Source organism: Nesoenas mayeri, assembly GCF_963082525.1.
Source record: "Nesoenas mayeri genome assembly, chromosome: 17".
Lineage (NCBI taxonomy): Eukaryota > Metazoa > Chordata > Aves > Columbiformes > Columbidae > Nesoenas > Nesoenas mayeri.
Window position 1 is genome coordinate 6,003,765 of NC_137565.1, and position 18,554 is coordinate 6,022,318.

General features: G+C 44.8%; 1 protein-coding gene across 1 annotated transcript in view; it reads left to right on the top strand.

Moving 5' to 3' along the window:
• Positions 1-308: 308 nt before the first annotated feature.
• The window catches only part of GRK3 (G protein-coupled receptor kinase 3), a gene marked incomplete at its 5' end in the record, with an annotated part of 54,868 nt that continues 36,622 nt past the window's right edge, over positions 309-18,554 (top strand). Inside the window, 2 exons of the mRNA XM_080355214.1 lie at positions 309-421; positions 15,376-15,452. Coding sequence (XP_080211340.1) covers positions 309-421; positions 15,376-15,452 — 190 coding nt within the window. The remainder of the gene's footprint in view (positions 422-15,375; positions 15,453-18,554) is intronic.

The following is an 18,554-nucleotide window of genomic DNA, read 5'->3' on the forward strand; positions in this document are numbered from 1 at the left end:
GCGGCCCGGCCCGGCGGGGGCGGGCACGGCCGCGGGGGGGGGGGTTTCCCGCCCGCCCGCCGCGGCGGCCGCGGGCTGAGGGCGCGCAGGGCCGGCGGCGAGCCCCAGGCGTGGAGGGCGGGGAGGCGGCCGCTGCCCCCCCCCCGTGCACACACACGCGCACACGCGCAGCCGGGAGGCGCTCGGCGGCACCGGGCGGACGGGGAACCGCCGCCGCCCGCGTCGCCTGCCCGCCGCCAACCCCCCGCCTCGGGGGCGGCTGCCCCCGGCGGAGCCTCCATCTGCAGCCCGGCGGCGGGAGCGGGAACATGGCGGACCTGGAGGCGGTGCTGGCCGATGTCAGCTACCTGATGGCGATGGAGAAGAGCAAGAGCACCCCGGCGGCCAGGGCCAGCAAGAAGATCACCCTGCCCGAGCCCAGGTACCGTCCGCCCCGGCGCCAGGAGCCCCGGCCCGGCGGCCTCCCGCTCGCTGCCCCCCCCGCGCCGGCACGGCGGTGCCGAACATAACGGTCTGGCGGTGGCGGGGCCTCCCGCCGTGCCCGGCACCCGCGGCCTCCGGCGGGGCGGGGAGCAGCGCCCGGAGCCCTTCGTGGGGGTCGGGTCGGGTGCGTTTATTGCAAACAACTTCTGCAGGCGGGTCTCGGTGGGTAGCGGTGCGGGGAAGCCAGCTTCTCCCGGGAGGAAAACCCAAACCCCACGGTTCGGGAGTTCATTTGGTGCTGTACTCGGTGCTTCATTCAGTGGGTGAGAAATTCTTTAAGTGGTGAGCTGAACAAAATGGCAAAACCGAACTGAATCGTTCTGTTTTATTCTGCGAAGCTATTTTGTTGGTGATGCTTCATGAGGTTTGACAACAGAGCAGGGAGATGCGGGCAGGGAGGACAGACTCCCAGAGAGGGTTTCTGGCTCTTAGCAGGCAGCTCACGGAGCAGAGCTGGTGTAGAGCAAGGAACCCGTGTGGGTCTCGGTGGCCGTGGGCCCCCACGGGTGTCACCGAGTGAGCAGACAAGTGCCTTGACGTGGCTCAGGTCGTTTTCTTGCGGTTTGGTGGTAAAAGCAGATTTTCTCCTGAACGACAGTCCCTGCTTATGCATGTGTTATAAAATTACCTGAGCGTCGCCTGCTTATCGCCGAAATTACAAGTAAGCTTTCCCTTTCGTTCGTGGCTCTGCAGATGTGTATTTAAAACGAAGATTTAGCCACCGAACAAAATATTGCAACAGGAAAAATATAATCCAGAATTCGCTGCAAAACGTGTAGGCAGTTTGCAGGCGTACTGGTGGCCTAGCTGAGCTGTCTGCCGGGAACGAGACATCACTGGAGCCTTCTTCGTACTTGTTCTCTCGTTTTTCTGCCTCTCTGCTTGAATTCTGGGTAGCCCAGTGAGGCTGTGGAGCAGGCGAGGGCCTGGGGGTGTCCAGCGCATGTTCATCCCCATTGCAGAGGTGGTGAAGCCTCAGATGAAGAAGTTTGACAGTTGGTTTTGATGTCCGGTTGAGGATGGCTGATGCCTATTTTTCTCCTGGTATTGAGCCTATGCTGTTCACCTGGCCTGCAGTGTGCTTTACTGGGACTGCTGGTGGCTTTGCATTTACCTTTGCGTTCTGTTTGTTACTGTCCTTGTGCAGTTGTGCTCCTATGACAGCGACATCACCCCTCTGGGGATGCCCAGGGAGAGCTGCATCCTTTCAGCGCCATGAGAAGTACCAGCACGGTGGGTGCTGGTGGGGAGGCTGGAAAGCTGCCGCCTGGGCCGACATCCTCGGCACGAGGCCTGACGGGTGGGCCGTGTGCTGCTCTCCTCCAGCATTTGCGTTTTTGTCGATGTTTGGTAGTTTCCCTCAGCTGGGAGAGATGGTTCATCCATGCTCAGCGGGGTGGGATACAGCAGCCAGGTGCAGGAGCAAGAAGAAAGGTGACGGATTAGGCTCGCTCCTAGACCTGCCCATGGAAGAACCTGTTTGCAGACACATGAAATACTAGAGGAGAAAGATTGTTTGCCACCCTCCCCGGACTGTGTTGCCGTGAAGAAGGTGAGAAGCCTGAAGCGAGGCAGAGGTTTGCAGCTGTGAATGGGGGATGTGCGACAGCTCAGCAGATGAATGAGAGGAAGCGTGGACATAAATGAGAACAGAGACTTACCTAAGGCTGGGACCACAAACGGCTCTAGATTGCTTGAAATGACTGAACTTCTCAGCTTCTAACTGAAACCAGGGATTTCTTCATACAGTAGGAAATTGTGACCGTTATGCTGGTGTCAGATGTCTTCATGCTGGTTTCTGCTTGGGTTTTTTTGATCCCTCTCATTAAAACAGACATGGTGTGTTGGGTATGCTTAAATATTCTGTATCGCTGGCAAAGTGATTCATTTAAAATTATATAAATCAGCTGGTTAAATGCAGGTTGATATAGTAACGGTAAAAAATGCAACACACAAAGTCCTCTCTTAGAGGGATTTGAAATTTAAAAAAAAATCCTTTTTTTTTGGTCTTAATTTCTGTGTGTGTGTGTGAGAGAGAGAGCAGCTCCTTGGAGAAGCATGAGCACAGCTCTAATGCTACGCTGGGCACTTGGCTGTCACTGGGACAGATAGCGGGAAGGTCACTGGAATATCACATCCACGCTGGAAAATAAGCGTCTCTGCCTTGTTGCAGCGTTCTCCTCCCAGGAAGAATGCGTTTGGTGTCGGTTTATCTCCGCGGGCAACCACTGCCCAGGACGGCATCCTGCGCTGCTGACGTTATCTCCCCAAGAAGTATTACCAAGATTTTACCCCCCCACCCCCCCGCTTTTTGCAGTTTGTCATTTTGCTGGAGCCAGGTACACCTGTCGGCATCGTTTTATCTTTCTCAGATAAGACTTGACACTAAATAAAGTATAGGAGTTACTGTAATGCAAATTTGAGGGGGCTTCCTGTTTACAAGGAAATAGCTGTAGTGCAAGCAGAAGAAATTCCAAGGCTGCAGGCCAAGGCTTAGCAGCAAATAAACTACGAGGGTGAAGAGTTTATTGGCCATGGGGCTGATTGTTGCTGAGTTTACATGAAGCATCCTCAGACTGTTTTTGTACCAAACCCATTAAATATCGCAGCTTGGGAAGAAAGAGGATAGAAAACCCTAATGAGACAAGAGTGCCTAAGGAAGAGGCTGAGTGTGTTTTTGTTTTTTTTTTAAAAACACCAAAACAAAACAACCCTTTTTCCATCCTCTGTCATCTGCTTTTCCTTCCCTTCCGCGTTTCCTCCTTTCGTTCCGAAGAGCCTTGCCAAGAGTGGGGAAAGCCGTGCTCTTTTCTAGTTTTACGCTGTTTCTTAAAAGCCTGTTTTGTGGGTAGATTCACTTTGGGGGACAGAATGCAGAATGACCTGCAGAAATAGGACCTAAAATGGAAAATAAGGCATACGTATTGAAATATGAGAAAATATGAAACCTTAATCTTTTTCTGCAGAATCACTGTCAAATATTTTAAGTTTTGGGGGGAAAGGAAGAAGTGAATTGCACTCTCAATTTTTTAGGCTGTTCAGCAGACTTCTGAAGTTTTAAACTTTTCCATGTAGGTGTTAGATTTCCCTTGTTTTGGTCGAAGGAAGTGGAAGAGCGCTGTACAACAGCTCTTTTTATCTGCCAGCAGCTTCCTCTGGTTTGAATCAAGGATTTGCATAACGTGAAGTTGAGGAAATACGGTCCAGGCAGTGAGAGGAGTGGGATGGCTGAGGGTGCAGGGACGTTAACGTTAAAGCTTCCTCACTGTAAACATCGCGTAAGCTCAGGGAGCTTTGGTGTACGGATACCAGGGGCATGGTAACAAAACACAGCGTGCCTCTGCCCAGGCTTCTCCTGCTTCTCTTGCCGCACTTGCTGGTGTTTCTCATCTCATCTTTCCTTTTGTAACCTGCTTATTTCAGTAATTACCTCCCTTTTGAGTTAATTCTTATTTTTCTCGCAGCTTTTTACATTGGTCTTCTACCTTCCTCAGAATCCTAACCCTATGGGGAGAAAAAAGGTGTATTGCAGGCACTTTTATCGTAAAAATAACACTTTTAACATTTTTCCTCAGTTATTATCCCATCTTTACTTTTAGAGGTGAAGGCTTGCACTGGTACCCCAGCCACCACTCGCCAGGGCGCTTTAGTCTGTGGTGTGCTCTTTGCTTCCTTACCTACTATTCAAAGTGTTAATAACTTGTGTAAAACCCTAATTGAGATTCACTGAATGCACAGAGGCTACTTTTTCTTTTCCAGTTCCATCCTGAGCTGTTTGTGATTTGCTTTCTTTCTGTTGCAAGAATGAATACTGGCGAAAGCCAAGCAATGTCTCTGCTAGGAGTTCAGCATCATTACCCACTCCTCTTTGCTTTTTCAGTTTTGTTCTCTTGGCATTACTATTCTCTTTCTCTGAATTTCCATTATTTCTTTGATGTGTCCTTGAGTGTGTTCTTGCAGCTCTTGGAGCTTCTGTAACATCTCTAAGTCACAGGCCACAGCTCCCCTGTGTTTCTGCTGTCAGCCTTGGTTACTTTGATGCTATTTTCTCTGGCTTTGTTTAACGCCTTCTTGTTGTGTTTATCCATTTCGAGTGCTGTCTCTTTAGAAATTCCTGACAATTGTTTGTGTAATTTTCGTATTTGTTGTTATTACGCTCACCTCATCCCTTTGTATCTTTCCAGGTGTTTCTTTGTCTCTGTTGCTTCAAGCATAACCTTCAGTTTTGGGTTTCTGCAGGTGGCACTTAACTCGCAGAACGTCTCTTGCTCAGTGTTGCAGTCATCCCTCATTAAAACATGTTTTATTGGGAAGCTGATGAAGTTTGGCTGAGATCAATCTGCCAGCGCTTGCTGTGTTGATGCAGCGTTTGTTGCGGTCCCTGGTGGTGTTTCCTGCCTGGCTCCCTCCAGCCTTTTGCGTTTGCTTGTCCCGAATGACAAACGTGGGACCTCGGAGGCCTTTTCGTGGTGTTGGTCTGTGGCACAGCAGAGCAGGGTCTACCAAGGTCTTGTCAGTGATGGTAACACCAAAACACCAGGTTGTTGAGGAATGCAGCGGCTCCAGGAAGCCTTGTGCTGCATCACGCTTCTTCCTCCCTGCGTGCAAATGGGAGAAACCTTCCAAAGTACTCGTTTGTGTTTGGTTTTGTTTTTCTTTTCCAGAAAAAACAAAAAAGATGTAGGCCCAGAATTTTCAAAGGCTTGTGCATTTACTGGGGTTTGCACAGAAATGGTGCCAGTGAAGGCAGAATTAAATGGGAGATGACATGGAGGATTAAGGATCTTCTGGTTAGTTCAGGTGAATTTGTGTCACAGTACTTTAGCTGTGTAAGGTCGTGGTACTTTATTGCAGCTTGTTCCATCTGCTTGTAGCAATAATGACTGTAAATTATTTTGGGAGAAGTTCTTAAGCTTGGCTGTCTAAAATTGCAAAACGATTGAGGTTTTTGTTTGACATTTACAATTTTTTTTGTGTCAGGCAAGATTGTTTTGTGGTATTTTTATAGCGTTTCCAGTGCTTACTAAAAATTGGATTGAAAATTTTGAAGTAAGAAATTCAAACCAGCATGCAGGACACTCAAGCTGTTTGAAATGGTTTCATTGACATGTAATTTGTGAAACTACAGGAGGAAAAAGGGTTCTAGATGAAATGGTTTTATAACTGATTTATTATTTTGCAGCTATGCTGTATCCCACTGTTTGAGTTGAAGGTTTAAGCACAGAATCAAGGAAGCAAAGCTTGGTGAGAGCTGCGAAGGGCTGAATACGTGGTGTACACCAGGCAGGTATTCTGAGGACCGGTATCGGTGCTGTAGGTGCACCCGAAGTGGTGACGGAGCAAACACCATGGATTTGCACTTCCCAAGGTCAGCGTGTCCCCGTTAAACGGAGCATCTCATAGTTCAGTGGGCGCTGTCTCCAAGCAGGTTGTAAACTGCTTGAACAGACACGTTTTGTGTTACTGCGCTTCCTAAAGCAGTCCAAACTCTTATTTCTGAGATGGTGAGTGTCTTCTCATTCCAGTTAGTCCTGCTCAGGGTGAGCAGAGACGACAGAGTAGTTAAAAACCCGTTTTTGTTTAGAAATTCAAGCCCCCCTTGCTCTGCTGTCAGTAGAAGCGTTGGTTGAGAAGGCAGTAAAAAGGTGGCTTTCTCAAAATAGTTTAGTGTGTGTACAGAAAGCTAGGGCTGCTGACAGCGCGTACCCGTCTCCAGTTAGCCGTGTGCTGCAGGACTTTGTTAGCAGGAAAATGGGTGCTCCAGGGGTGGAGATGGGCTGTCACAGGGCAGGAGGGCTCCTGCTTGCTGTGGGTGCTTCTCCCCACATCGGCTGGGTGTTCTCTCCCTTGAGAATTCAGGTTGTTGTTTGTTGTAACTGTGGTGTCCAGTACCTTCAATTAAAGACAGGCTCGTATAGAAGTGCGCAGGAAGATGAGAGTCCTGCTGCAAAGCTCTTGCAGCCTGAATAGACGAGAAATGAGGGTCTGGAAGAAGGGACTGGATCACAGGAGAAGCCAATGAGGAGATAAATGTTGTGTGTTTCTTCACATGTAGGATGTTTGGCAGCGGCAGGGGTTGAAGTCGGATTTTCTGAGGTTCAGGTGAGGTCCTGGACCGTCCCAGCCCCTGAGCACACAGCACCTGGAGCGTCTCTTGGCGCAGGAACAGGATCGGGCCTTAAGGGAGATGTTCCAATTAGCTCTCCCGTGGGGATGGTATAAGGCTGAAGCTTACATTTTGAAACATAGACCTTCCCTCGGGCGTCATTACCTTAATTAAGAAAGAAAGTAAATGAGGATGATCTGGGAAGAGCTCAGTGTGCAGGCTTCTGTGACTGTGCTAACAACAGAGGGAGGTTTCTAGGGGTGTTTTTGGGGAAAGCGCCCATAAGGTGATGCTGCGTTATAGGTGTAATGGATCCTGGTGCTGGGACCGGCCTGGGGCATCGGCTGGGGAGCTCAGCGGCACAGGGAGCTCCCCTGGCCTTTCTGCAGGCAGATTTCTCTTTCCAGTAAGGTTAATAAACCTCATAGCTATTACTCCTTTTATAGGTATGACAGTTTTTCAGTGCCTGGACCTTCCCATGTGAAGCTTTTTCAGTGAAACGCTGGAGCTATAAAATCGGGGAATGAACGTACGCAGCTCTCAGTTTGTGTTCTGGTGAAATCATGTGGAATGGCCTGGTTTAATCTTCTTACCAATAATAGATTATTTTTTTTTTGGTAATTAATAAAATTAGAAAAAAGCCTATCAGGAGCCGTCAGGTTCAGGTGCATAAACTGAATAGCGTAATTTAATTGAACTAAATTCACATAAATCAGCAGTTTCTAGCTTTAGAAAATACAGCTGTTTTCCACAGAAATACCTTCAACCTATGCTTACTAGTTTCCCTCAACAAAATCAATACTGAACAAACACCTATATAAATATATGTTGCATAAGTAAAAATTTCTGAGAATGTTAGGAGAAACCTCTTCCACATAGAAACCTCCGGTCCCCTTCCAGTGTGCCAGGAATTTGTCCTGTCAGCATGTGCTGTGTCCCGTTGGGGAAGGAGCTGGGGAAGGGGCCGGATCTGGCAGGGCTGCGCGGATCAAAGCCGTCGTTAAACGCCGACAGCGATGCCGTCCGGGTGCTGCAGCGTGTTTGCGATCCCAGACAAGCACCAGCTGCGTTTCCACCCCCTGCACGTCACTGCAGCCCTGGGGACGCAGCCGGGACAGACGTCGCAGGGGCTCCATATGGAGCTGGGAACGGACGGATGCTCATCACCCGCAATAAATAACTACCTCTGCTTAAGGTGCAGAGGAGAGAAGAGCTCCCATTAGCTTTTGCATCCTGTCCAAAACTTAAAAAGCACCCAGCAACCCAGGAAAATACACAATGCTTCAAATCTGAGGGGAAGACACCCCTGTTCAAGAGCTGGACGCGGATCGGAGGCCCCACAGGACGGCTCTGCCCACACTGCTATTCCCGTTACTACATTTCTGTCTGAATTTCAGGAGGAAAGGCAAGCTCTGTGAAGTACAAATCTTCGTTAAGCTGAACTTTAAATGAAAAGAAGACAAAATGTGGGTAGGAGGTTCTTGAGGCCGTGCCTGGTGAGACCAGCCTGGCTGTGCCGTGAGGAACCGCTCGGAAGGGGGGTTTTTTGTGTGGCTGTGATTTGCTGGGGACATTCCAGCCCTTGGGGGTGCAAGGGAAGCCCGAGGGGGTGTCACCAAGGGGGTGTGACTGTCCTTTCCCAGCCTCCTCATCACTTGCTGTTTTTCTGAAGCGCCCAGCCTGGCTTCCCCATGTCTTCCCCATCGCATTCTGTTCATTTTCCTATTTAAACGGTTCTGTGTCTCTGTGCATCAGTCCTCTGATTTATTTATAAATTATATTTTCTTACCCCGGATTTTTCCAGTCTTTTTTCCAAATTGTTCTAATGATTATGGTTACTTCGTTCGCATCTCCCTTACTTCTGGGACTTTAAAGTAACCGCCAGCTTAAAATGCATAACGAGAAGAGTTTGGAGAAGATGTTTAAAAGAGTTTGGAGAAGATGTGATTCTTCAGCCAAATATTTCTTAACAGTTTTCACTTTTGATCAGTCTTGCATTGCTAAACCCTTTAAATACACTTTTATAAAGGAAAAAAAGTGTGGGCTGTGATGGCTGTGTGCCATTCTGTGATTGCTTTGAGCTGGACTTGTTGACCCTGTCGTGCTTTCAGTTCAAAGGCCTTTGAGGCAGGAACTTTGGTCCAATTTTAGCAACTTTTTGATGGATTTGGATAGCGCAAATAAACATGGAAGTCTCTGTAAAATTGCATCCTGAGACTATAAATGAATAAATCAATCACAGTTGAATGCAGTGTGTTTCAGTCGTTGTTGGCTGTTCTACTGTTTATACTCGCATGCTACTTTTAAAGAGGGTTCTAAACATTTTATAGATAAGGAAAGATTAAAATAAATGATTGGCACATCTTTAGTAATTTTGTAATTTTTTTAAGACAATCATATTGACAAATTACTTAATTGCAGCAGGAGGAAGGAGATGTGATTTTTGCTTCAGTTTCTCTTGTAATTTTTCAGTAACCACATTCTGGTGGAAGGGCAAGTCCTTGACGTTACAGTTGAGTGTAATTATTCCTGAAAAATTCATGTACTTAGAAGCTTTTATATTAGTTTCAGATTTCCGCAATGATAATGCAAATGATCCTCGAGGACCGTGAGGATAGTGCGTATTTGAAACTGTAGCTACATGGCTCTTGCTTCTGACTCCCTCGTTGCGAACTTTGTCCATTAATATAATTTGCATAAGTGAAGCTGCTTCATCATCTGGATGAGATACTGGGGGGGGGGGGGCGGGAAAGCGCTGCTGAGCTCTAATCCCTTCCATGGCAAACAGGGGGATTGGGCGGAACATGCCGTTAATCATGCTTGACAAATATAAGAGCATTAGTTCGCTGCAGAGAAACAACTTGGCAGTGGGCTTAGCATAAACTTTGGAGTGCAGGGGCAGAAAATGGGGTAGGAACGGGTGAAGTTGGGGTAGAAAATGGCAGAGCCCAGTTGTTGTCCTGTGGGATGGTCCTGCGAGGTGGGGCTGCAAACAAGGAGGTTTCCTCATTGCTGCTTCATTTGTCAGCTGATAAGACAATGAATGGAAAGAGCATGTGCACTAATTAATGTAGTACCAATGATCACTTCTATTTCCCTGTTAAATAAAGAAGCCAGCTGGATACTGCTTTGCTGTCAGGGGTATTCTAGCAATATTGTAGGATGCTCAAAAGTAAAAGAGTAAAAGGAACATGTTTTTTTTTTTTTCCATGTTATTTCATTGTCCAAAAATGTGTTTTTCACTGTCTTCTAATTATTTGTTTCATCTTCAAATATGGAATTTTACAAGTAATAGCCAAATACATCAGATGAGATGGTCTAATGGTCTTTTCTGTCTTTATATGTTGGGAATTTACTTTGCCCCATTAATTGCTCAAACAAAAGCTGCAATGTGTAAAACAACCTTTTACAGTATCTGAGAACAAATTTGTTTGGAGAAGTGTTAACTTCTGCTGAACTTTGAACTGAGTACAAGCCTGAGAGGAAGCAAAACGAAATGGATTGAATGTTCTGTGGCATGTTCGCTATTTTTTTACCTCTGTTAATATAGGAGGGAAGCAAATTCTTTTGTATTGATGACATCAAGTGTCTGCCCTGTGCTCTCACCCCAGAGTGGGATCCAGGGGCTCTTTGCAGTTTACGATCTGGTCCAAGGGGAGTTTTCTGTTGGTTGGAGAGGTGCTTCATGCCAGCGATGGGTATATTGCAAGGAAATAATAGCACCGTTAGTAATTGCTTGCACAGATTTACTCTTTGTGTTGAGATGTTTCATTCCTTCTCTCTGTCCTGTTATGTGCCTTGTTTGCTTTCTTGCTCTGCAAAACCTCAGTAAAAATACTTTTAAGAAGAAACTGTATTATTAATGACACAGTGGTGGTGGTGTGCTTCAGACTTTGAGAAATTCATCTCATTTGAAATGGTCTCTAAGCAGGCTCAGTTCTGTTCTGGCTGTGGGAGGCTCAGATCTTTGGCTTTGCAAGAGTTCCCTGCCTGCGGCTGTGCAGAGCGAGAAGGCAACGAGGAAAATAGAGATGAAAGCTGTTGGGGTGAGGGAACGTGATAAATATGGTGTGGAAAGCCAGGTGAGAACAGGAGAGATTTGAAAAAGGGAAATCAGAGTACTAGCACAAAGGAAGAGGAGAAAGCAGCCAGAATAAATAGAAGGTGATTGTCTGGCCTGGAGATGGATGCTCCAAGCGTGGGAAGCGGGCACGTGGTGAGCACAGTCCAAAAGGGGCACAGTTGGGCAGGGCGATTGTGTTACCCAATATCTAGCATTTTCCTGACATTATTGTTAGCATTGGAGTAGTTTTTGGAGGTGCCAGGAGCCATTGGGAGTTAGTGTGCTGGGGACGGGGTACACACATGGCAGAGGGATGGGACCTACCCTGATGGCAAAGGGGAGCAAATAAACACAGCTTTGTTTCACAGAGGGAGGATCTGAGGCCGGTCACATTTATCACTTATCCAGGATGACACAAGAAATGTTGGTAGAGTTAAATACTGGGCTCTGCAAAGCTGCCATTTCATTCTTGTTTTGTTTTTCTGTTGTCTTTCAGTTTCAGCTTATAGGTGAATATATTAGTGAGTGTAACTGTGTATTCTTAATGCAGATATGGTTCTTTAATGCTTGCAATAAGGCCAGTCAGTTTCTTTTTCAAGTTGTGGTGTGCGTATGTACTATAGATAATATCCCTTAAATCAGAACTCTGCTGGATTTATACGAAAAAATAATGTGCTTTTATGATAAATAATTAAATGCTCCTTTAAGATACAGTAGTAAGAAGGCCAGTAGTAAGTAGCATCTTGATCTGGTTCCAACATTAAGAGTATGTGTACGTATGCAAACCATCGCATCTCTCTTTACCCTTTCCATTTCCTAGGTGCAAGAGATGCTTTCAAAAGAACTCCTGCATAATGTAGTATTAATATAACAAACCTGCAGGGACAAAATCCATGCATCTTAGAAATTAATAGCCAAACTTTCAGGAAATGTCAAAATTAATGCTGTTTATTATCCTCTGTAACTTCTAGTTTCTGCCTACTGCTTAAACCAACAAAGAGGTATCCAGAGTCCAAATTGCATTTATCACAAAATATTGAGCCTGACTTTTGATTTCCCCTAAACACACTTGTCCTGTTATTTCAGTTGACTTGTGTTAAGTGGACAGAAAACTGAGCATTTCTGAAATTTTTGTTGTTTGCTATTTTCTTCCTCTCTGAAATAAAAAAAAATAGAGACAAAAGGTTTTTCTACAGTACAGTCGGATATGCTTTTGTTTCTGAAGTCTCCCTGGATTTAATTTTTAGCCAGCTTTTGTTTCTGCTTATTTTGAGTGTTGCTATTAAGGTAGATCATGCTGTGAACCAAGATGAACTTATGCAAAGAGTCCACTTCTCGCATTAGCACGTTGTTTGCACTGAAAGCATATTTGGATATGGAAAGCTTTTCAGAAATGGCTACTTTTCTGTGAAATGCAGCTTTTAATCCCAGATTGTTTACGTGTAGGGCAGCTAATGATTCAATATACAAAAGCAGAGGAGGAACCTTCCTGTTTGTGGAATGCACTAGGCTCCATTTTAAAGCTGCCCATCCTTCTGAAGGATATATGGACTCTGCTTCGCTTCTTTTGAACTCAGGAGAATTTCCACCTTTAAGTTCTGTGTGAGAATTAGAAGGTTGTTATTCTGGGTAGTCATAATCCACTCCATGTAATTTATTCTTATTTATTCATATGGATAATGAGAAATGATTTGAAAGGAGTGAAAATCTTTGTTCAGAAGCTGGAATGCAGCGTGGACTCCTGTAGCCTGTGATCATCTTACAGATTTGTTCAGATCCTGTAGCTGCAAAAACGTTTTGTTCCTTTGACATGTTATCCATCAGACCAGAAGCACTAGATGTCAAGGGAGAGGAGGAGAAGCGCTGGAGAGATTTGTCTGTTACACAATCGCAGTATTTTCCTGGACATTTCAGTCATACGTTAAATTTTTCATTGTCTTCTCCCATTGTCTAGACTCAGATCTGTTTATGTAATTTCTTGCAGTGCACTTGTTAGAGCAGAGGAAAGCTTTCTTGATGTCATTATTATTAAAAAGGCTTATGATGTTACTAATGGTCTAGCAGTCGGTGGGAACGAGACGTGGCTGGGAGTGCTCCAAGGGCTGATGGGCTTGGGTAGACCAGGCGGCCGAGGAGGGGAAGTCCATGGTCTTGGTGCAGACCACGTCCATTTGTACATGGTCCTCCTGCAAGCCTGGAGAGACACAGGGGAGGTCTGGCTGGGGGAAGAGGAATGTGGAGGGAAGGAGCCCACAGGTGGGCAGAGTGGCAGGGATCTCCAAAACCCTCCAGGGGTGATGGTCCCCCCGGTCCTGCCAGCCCGACCCTTAACCCCACACTGCCAGGGAACCTGCAGGTGTTTTGCCATCCACATGCTGACATTTTGTGGATTTAAGAGAAGAGTTATGTTTTACCATCACCATTTTTAAACATATAATACTAGGATGTATGTTTTTTTAAAGTCTACCCATAGAACAGGCAACCAAATTTTGTAATTCTGTCAATGATATGATAAATTTAATTTACTACCTTGCTTCTCCCAAGTACAGAACACGATCTGTATTTACTGCTTCCTCCTCATTTGACATTGGTATTTAATTTATGTTGTTAAAATATACAGAAAGTAGACCTAGTTTTTGACGCACAAATAAAAGACTAGCAAGTTCCTCACTGAATAATTCATAGTCTGAAACCTGATAAATGACATTTAGCCCTCCCAATTCTTGTTTAACTTGATGTGGTAATTAGCTTCCAGAGTTCTTGCTTTGGATCACAGTGTTCATAGGTGTGTGTTCCATGTGGGACATTAAGATATTAAAAGCTATTAATAGAATAATTTCCTAGATGGAGGTTTGGGGCCTTTGAGTTAATTTCTTGGCTTTTATTATAGATGTTTTGTTATAGTCCCTCAGACTTTGTGCCTCAGGTTCTCATTTGGGCGGGAGTGCAAATACTTTCCTCCGTCAAAGCTGGTGGAAGAGACGTTTGCTCATATTTGTGCGGTTTTTCTGCAGCTCTGGTGATGGGCACCTGGGGCGTTCTGCAGTTTTGGGGGTTCTACTGAGAACAGGGGTGCGGGACTCAGAACTACACCAGTATCTGTTCATGGAGAGGCTTTAGAAAAAAAATAGATGAGAAATAACCACAGAAATCTATTTTTTCTTCTCCAGAAAACATTAAAACTTGTCCATGAGGACTGACCTGTTCAGTCTTTCCTGACATTAAGTAGTTCAGAGTCCACATGTTATAAGGATTAGGTGCTCGGTCTTCTGCAGAAACATGAGTGATATTTAACAATCTTCTGTAGATTTGAGTACTTTGTACAGGGTATTTGTGTTTATTTTTATTAAAAAAACCCCAAACATATGTAAATATCAATTTTAAAACTGGAAACATACGAAGTCTGGTGGAGCTTTGATTTAATACTATGACAATATAGTTTTACCAAGGCACAGTACTGCTGGGTTGCATTGATTTTAAAATTTATGTGCTTGTATTGTTGCCCATATGAAATTTTTATAGGCATTATATTAAAATGAATATTGAGGTTACTTGACAAATAAAGGAAATCTTTGTTAATGTGGTTTAAATGAGTGATTGTGACATTACAAATTAGGCAAAGTAGATGTTAAGTGCTCTGCAGCCAAGCCAGAGGCCTAATGGAGCTTCTGTTGGCTCGTTGTTGGAATGATAGATGGCAATTGCGGTGTTAACGGCCTGATGTAGCTTTGATTGACTTGCACGCTTATTTTCCATGGTGCAAGCTCAACACTGGTGTGAGAACGCAGATGTGAAGGGTGGCGAGGGTGTCCCCGGGAAGTGCGGTGACCCCGCGCCAGCCCAGGCCTCTGAGGGGCAGGGCCCCTGGGCCTCTGCCTGCAGCCTCCTTGCTATGTTTTTGAGGAAAAACACCCAGCATTTGGTGTTCCAGCTCCCAGTGGCAGCCCTGTACCCTTCCATTCAACCTGTAATATCTAACTGGGATCAAACCCCCCTGGGAAAACCCAGGGAAAGGCTGGGAGCCTTTAAACGGTGCTGCTCTTGCTTCTCTAGTGGCATACTATGAAGGGAAATACGTGCAGTCACCAATGTATTTTATTTTTTTTCCCCCAATTTATGCTCCGTTGCATTATTTTCAAACCTTATTATAGCAGATAAGTACATATTATTGAAGAGGAATTCTAGCAGCATCACACTATGGTGTAGACTATTGATACGTTAAACTTGAAGTGTAAAAGTAACATCTCTCCTACACTGAATGGGCACTAATATTACTAATACTCTATACTGGATAATGTTGGTATTTACAGTGGGGAAAAGTGAGAGTTATTGTATACCTCAAACTCAAAGAACCTTTAAAAAAACAACACCTTAAAAACCCCCACAATATTGAGACTGCAAGGCTAATTTCAGGCTATGTAAGGTGGTGTCTGGAAAGGTATTTGTAGGTGATAACTGAATTTTCGTGAAAGAATTTGCAGTGTGAATTCAGCAGTCTCTGTGTGTCTGTGACGTGGCTCTGGGCCCGGTGGCCTTGGTGGCAGTGATCCTCAGATATGGCAGCAGACTGCCCGTGGTGATGCAGTGGAATCTCATCTCACAGGAGTCTTTACATTAAAGTTTCACTTTAGTGACCCTTTCTCCAAAGTATGTTAAAGGTCTGGTTGAAAAGAAATAGTTTCAAGTAACTGTTGTTGTTTTTGTTGTGTTTTTTTCCCTCCAGTATCCGCAGTGTTATGCAGAAATACCTTGAGGAAAGGGGTGAATTAACCTTCGACAAGATCTTTCATCAGAAAATTGGTAAGTCATATTTCAATGTTACTCCTGTAAAGATTTTTAAGATTGTCTTGCCTGCCAGTTCTCTGTAACAACTGCTGAAAAATCAGTGTTGTGCATGATCTGAAGAACGCTGGAATAAGGACAGGACTTGATAAAACAAAGGTCTTCAGTAAAATAAAATACCATGAAAGGGAAGACAACAAAGCAAGACAATCCATCAATTTCATGTTCTGGAAAACTACTGGAAAAATAATTAAATTATTTGGAAACATAGAGGAGAAAATTGTATTACTTGGTATGGCCTTGTCAACAATATGATGTGTCACATCAGTTGAAGTTTTTTTTTCTCTGTAAGGGTAATAAGCCTTTTTGATAAAGGGAAGGAACAGTAATAGAAAAGATGCTGTATGTGTTGTCTTGATGGTCTGACATCGTAGTCTTGTGGGCAGCACAAGGAGGTATGGCCGGGGTGAAACTGCTGTGTGCAGGGGGTGAGACCCTTGGGAACATTGGCTTGCAGCACAGATATTGGAGCTTCTATGTGAGCGAGGGCAGGTGTGTGCAAAACAATGTCAGGGATCAGCCGCTCTGCAGCATTTTAGTTCCCAGTGGCAACGCTGGGATGAAGAACCTCTGTATTCTGCTTGTGAGCCGAGAGAGGCTGTGACCACCCCGGGGACAAGGACAGAATGACAAAAGATCTCCATAGACCAGAGGAGGGGGAAAAAATGCAGTTAAAACAAGCAGCGTTCTCTGCACCTGTGCTGGAGTAATGGCACAAATGCAGGGTGGAGAACCGCTCATCAGGTGGATGTTTAATTGCCTTGGATGTCGGTGAGCCGTGGGCTGTACTGTCTCAGCTGGATCACACGACGAAATATAAGGATCAGGATTGTAAGTAGAGGCATGTCAAGTAAACCTCTTTTGGCAGAATATTGTGTCCATCCTGGCACGGGATGACAAAATGTACATGGATCTGCTGGAAAGGGTCCAGGAAAGAGCGGTGGGAAGGAGCAGAGCTCACTGAGCTGTCTGCTAAATGTGACCTGCGAGGAAGTATTGAAATACGGGGTGATGTTGCTGAGAAAGAGAGAAGTGCAGTTGAACAGTGCTCAGAACCAGAAAAGTGGTTGCATAACTGATGAGATTAATTAATTTTCCAGGTGCTTAACATGTGAATTAAAAAAAACCCAACACCTCGATATGAATGAAACTGTTTTAGTAGTAGGATGGGTAGTAAAGCAGGGGAAGGGATTTCACCAGGGGCTTGTGTAATCTTTATCCAGTAGATTTGAGGAGTGGGTTGAGGTACGTGTGCTTCATGCACAGCTTTGTACAAAGAGGGTTGTGGAAATCCCAGTCCAAAGTGTCCATAGAAGTCTCGCGGTGCTTTCCCTTGTGTTAGCAAATTGTGGCCTGTATCTTTGTGCATAAAAACTGTGACTTTTCTGGCCAAAACCATCGTACTCTAAATGCATGTTTGCTTGTGCTGACATATTTAAGTATGTGCTTCAGTTTAGATGTCTGTGCTGAGTCATTAATACTGTGCTATAGTGTGGCAGTTGCAAAACAAGCGGAATTTTGAGCAACCAAACACAGAACACAGGCTGACCTTAACTGTTTGATTCTCTTTGGGAGCAAGGAAATGAAGAAGTTCTTGGGTTTTTTTCTTCTCCTTTTAAAAAAAAAAAAAAGAAGTCAAGCAGAACAGCTTATATGTAATGGATATTTCTATTTATGTAATTGAGTACTTTTCATTAATAATTGGTTCTGAAGAACTGTTGCAGTTATTTTCATAAGTTATAGCGACTACAGTCAAGTAACTGTAGCCTTGGAAGGATTTTATCTTTCTTTTTCCCCATGTTGGTAGCCATGGAACCTGGAATTTTAGAGCCCAGAGTTTGATGAGCAGATGAGTTTCTCCCCCAGTCTCGAGATGTGTTGTTCACAGACGTGCAGAGTCTTTCCTCTCCCCTGGGTACAGTCACAGGAGCACTTGCCCTCCGGTACCTGGAAACGCAGAGCTCTGCTGTGACCCCTTTGCTGGAGTTTTGTTTTCTTCTGAAGCTGCTTTCTTCTGAAAAAGGCTTTAGAATGGAAGAAAAAAAAAAAGGTTAGAGATAAACACAAGTGTTTTTAACAGAAGACTTTGCATTGCATTGGAAAATATTAAATTTCCTTACTGTGGTTGTTCATTTAAATTTTATTGAGTTTTCTAGCTTGTTCTTTCTTGTTAAATTAGTTCTTTTTCCAGACATTACCAGAATTGCTTGTGGTATAGTACCTTCAATTTTAGGCAAGCATTATGCAAAAAGCTATGAAAATGTGGTGAGATAATTAAAAGTCTAATCACCTTTTAACTCTTGTTATCTCTCTGTATGGCAGGGACATGGAGAGGCCGCAGCTGAGACTGGACCTGCTCAGGGGAGTTTAGATCTGCCTGAGTCCAAAGAGTCTCTGATCAGGAGCTGGTTCTCCTGGTTCATCTCCTTGCTGCTCCTCTTCTGTGCTGTTATTTTCAGTTAAAGCTATCCAGTATGCAGTCCTTTCTCCCTGTGTACTAATCATAAAACTCCCATCAAGCTACAGGTTTTTCCTTTGGTGAGCAATTTAGATGAGGACTGTTAAGCTTTTTTTTTCTTTCCAGACCACAATTCTTTCTTACAGCTCCAGGTCATTTTTTTTTCAACATCCTTCTTTCAGATGTAAAAACCAGGGCTTTGCTCAGTGGTGTGATATAAGGCTTTCTGATGTCCTATATGGAGTCATTCTCTTCGGATGTTTTCCTATAAGTCTGTCTAATTATGGTGCTGATCTTATCAGCTGCAAGTCTTTATCCTTAGTGAGCCCTTAAATCCTTCTAGGCTCCGTGCTTTCCAAGTCCCCCTGTAAAAGACTGGCCCAAATTCCCTGCCCCAGTTGTGCAGGGGATTGAACAGGCAACTTGGGTTTGGGAACCAAAACCTTTGCTGTGCCCTTTCAGATCAGAGTAAGAGCAGGAACCTCGAGCAGCGAGGCAGCAGCCCTCTGGGGATGGAGATGGCCAGGAGGCTTCGCAAGATTTGCACAAACAAATGTCCGTGCTCTATTTACATCTTTTTCCTTATGAAGGCTTCTTCCTCT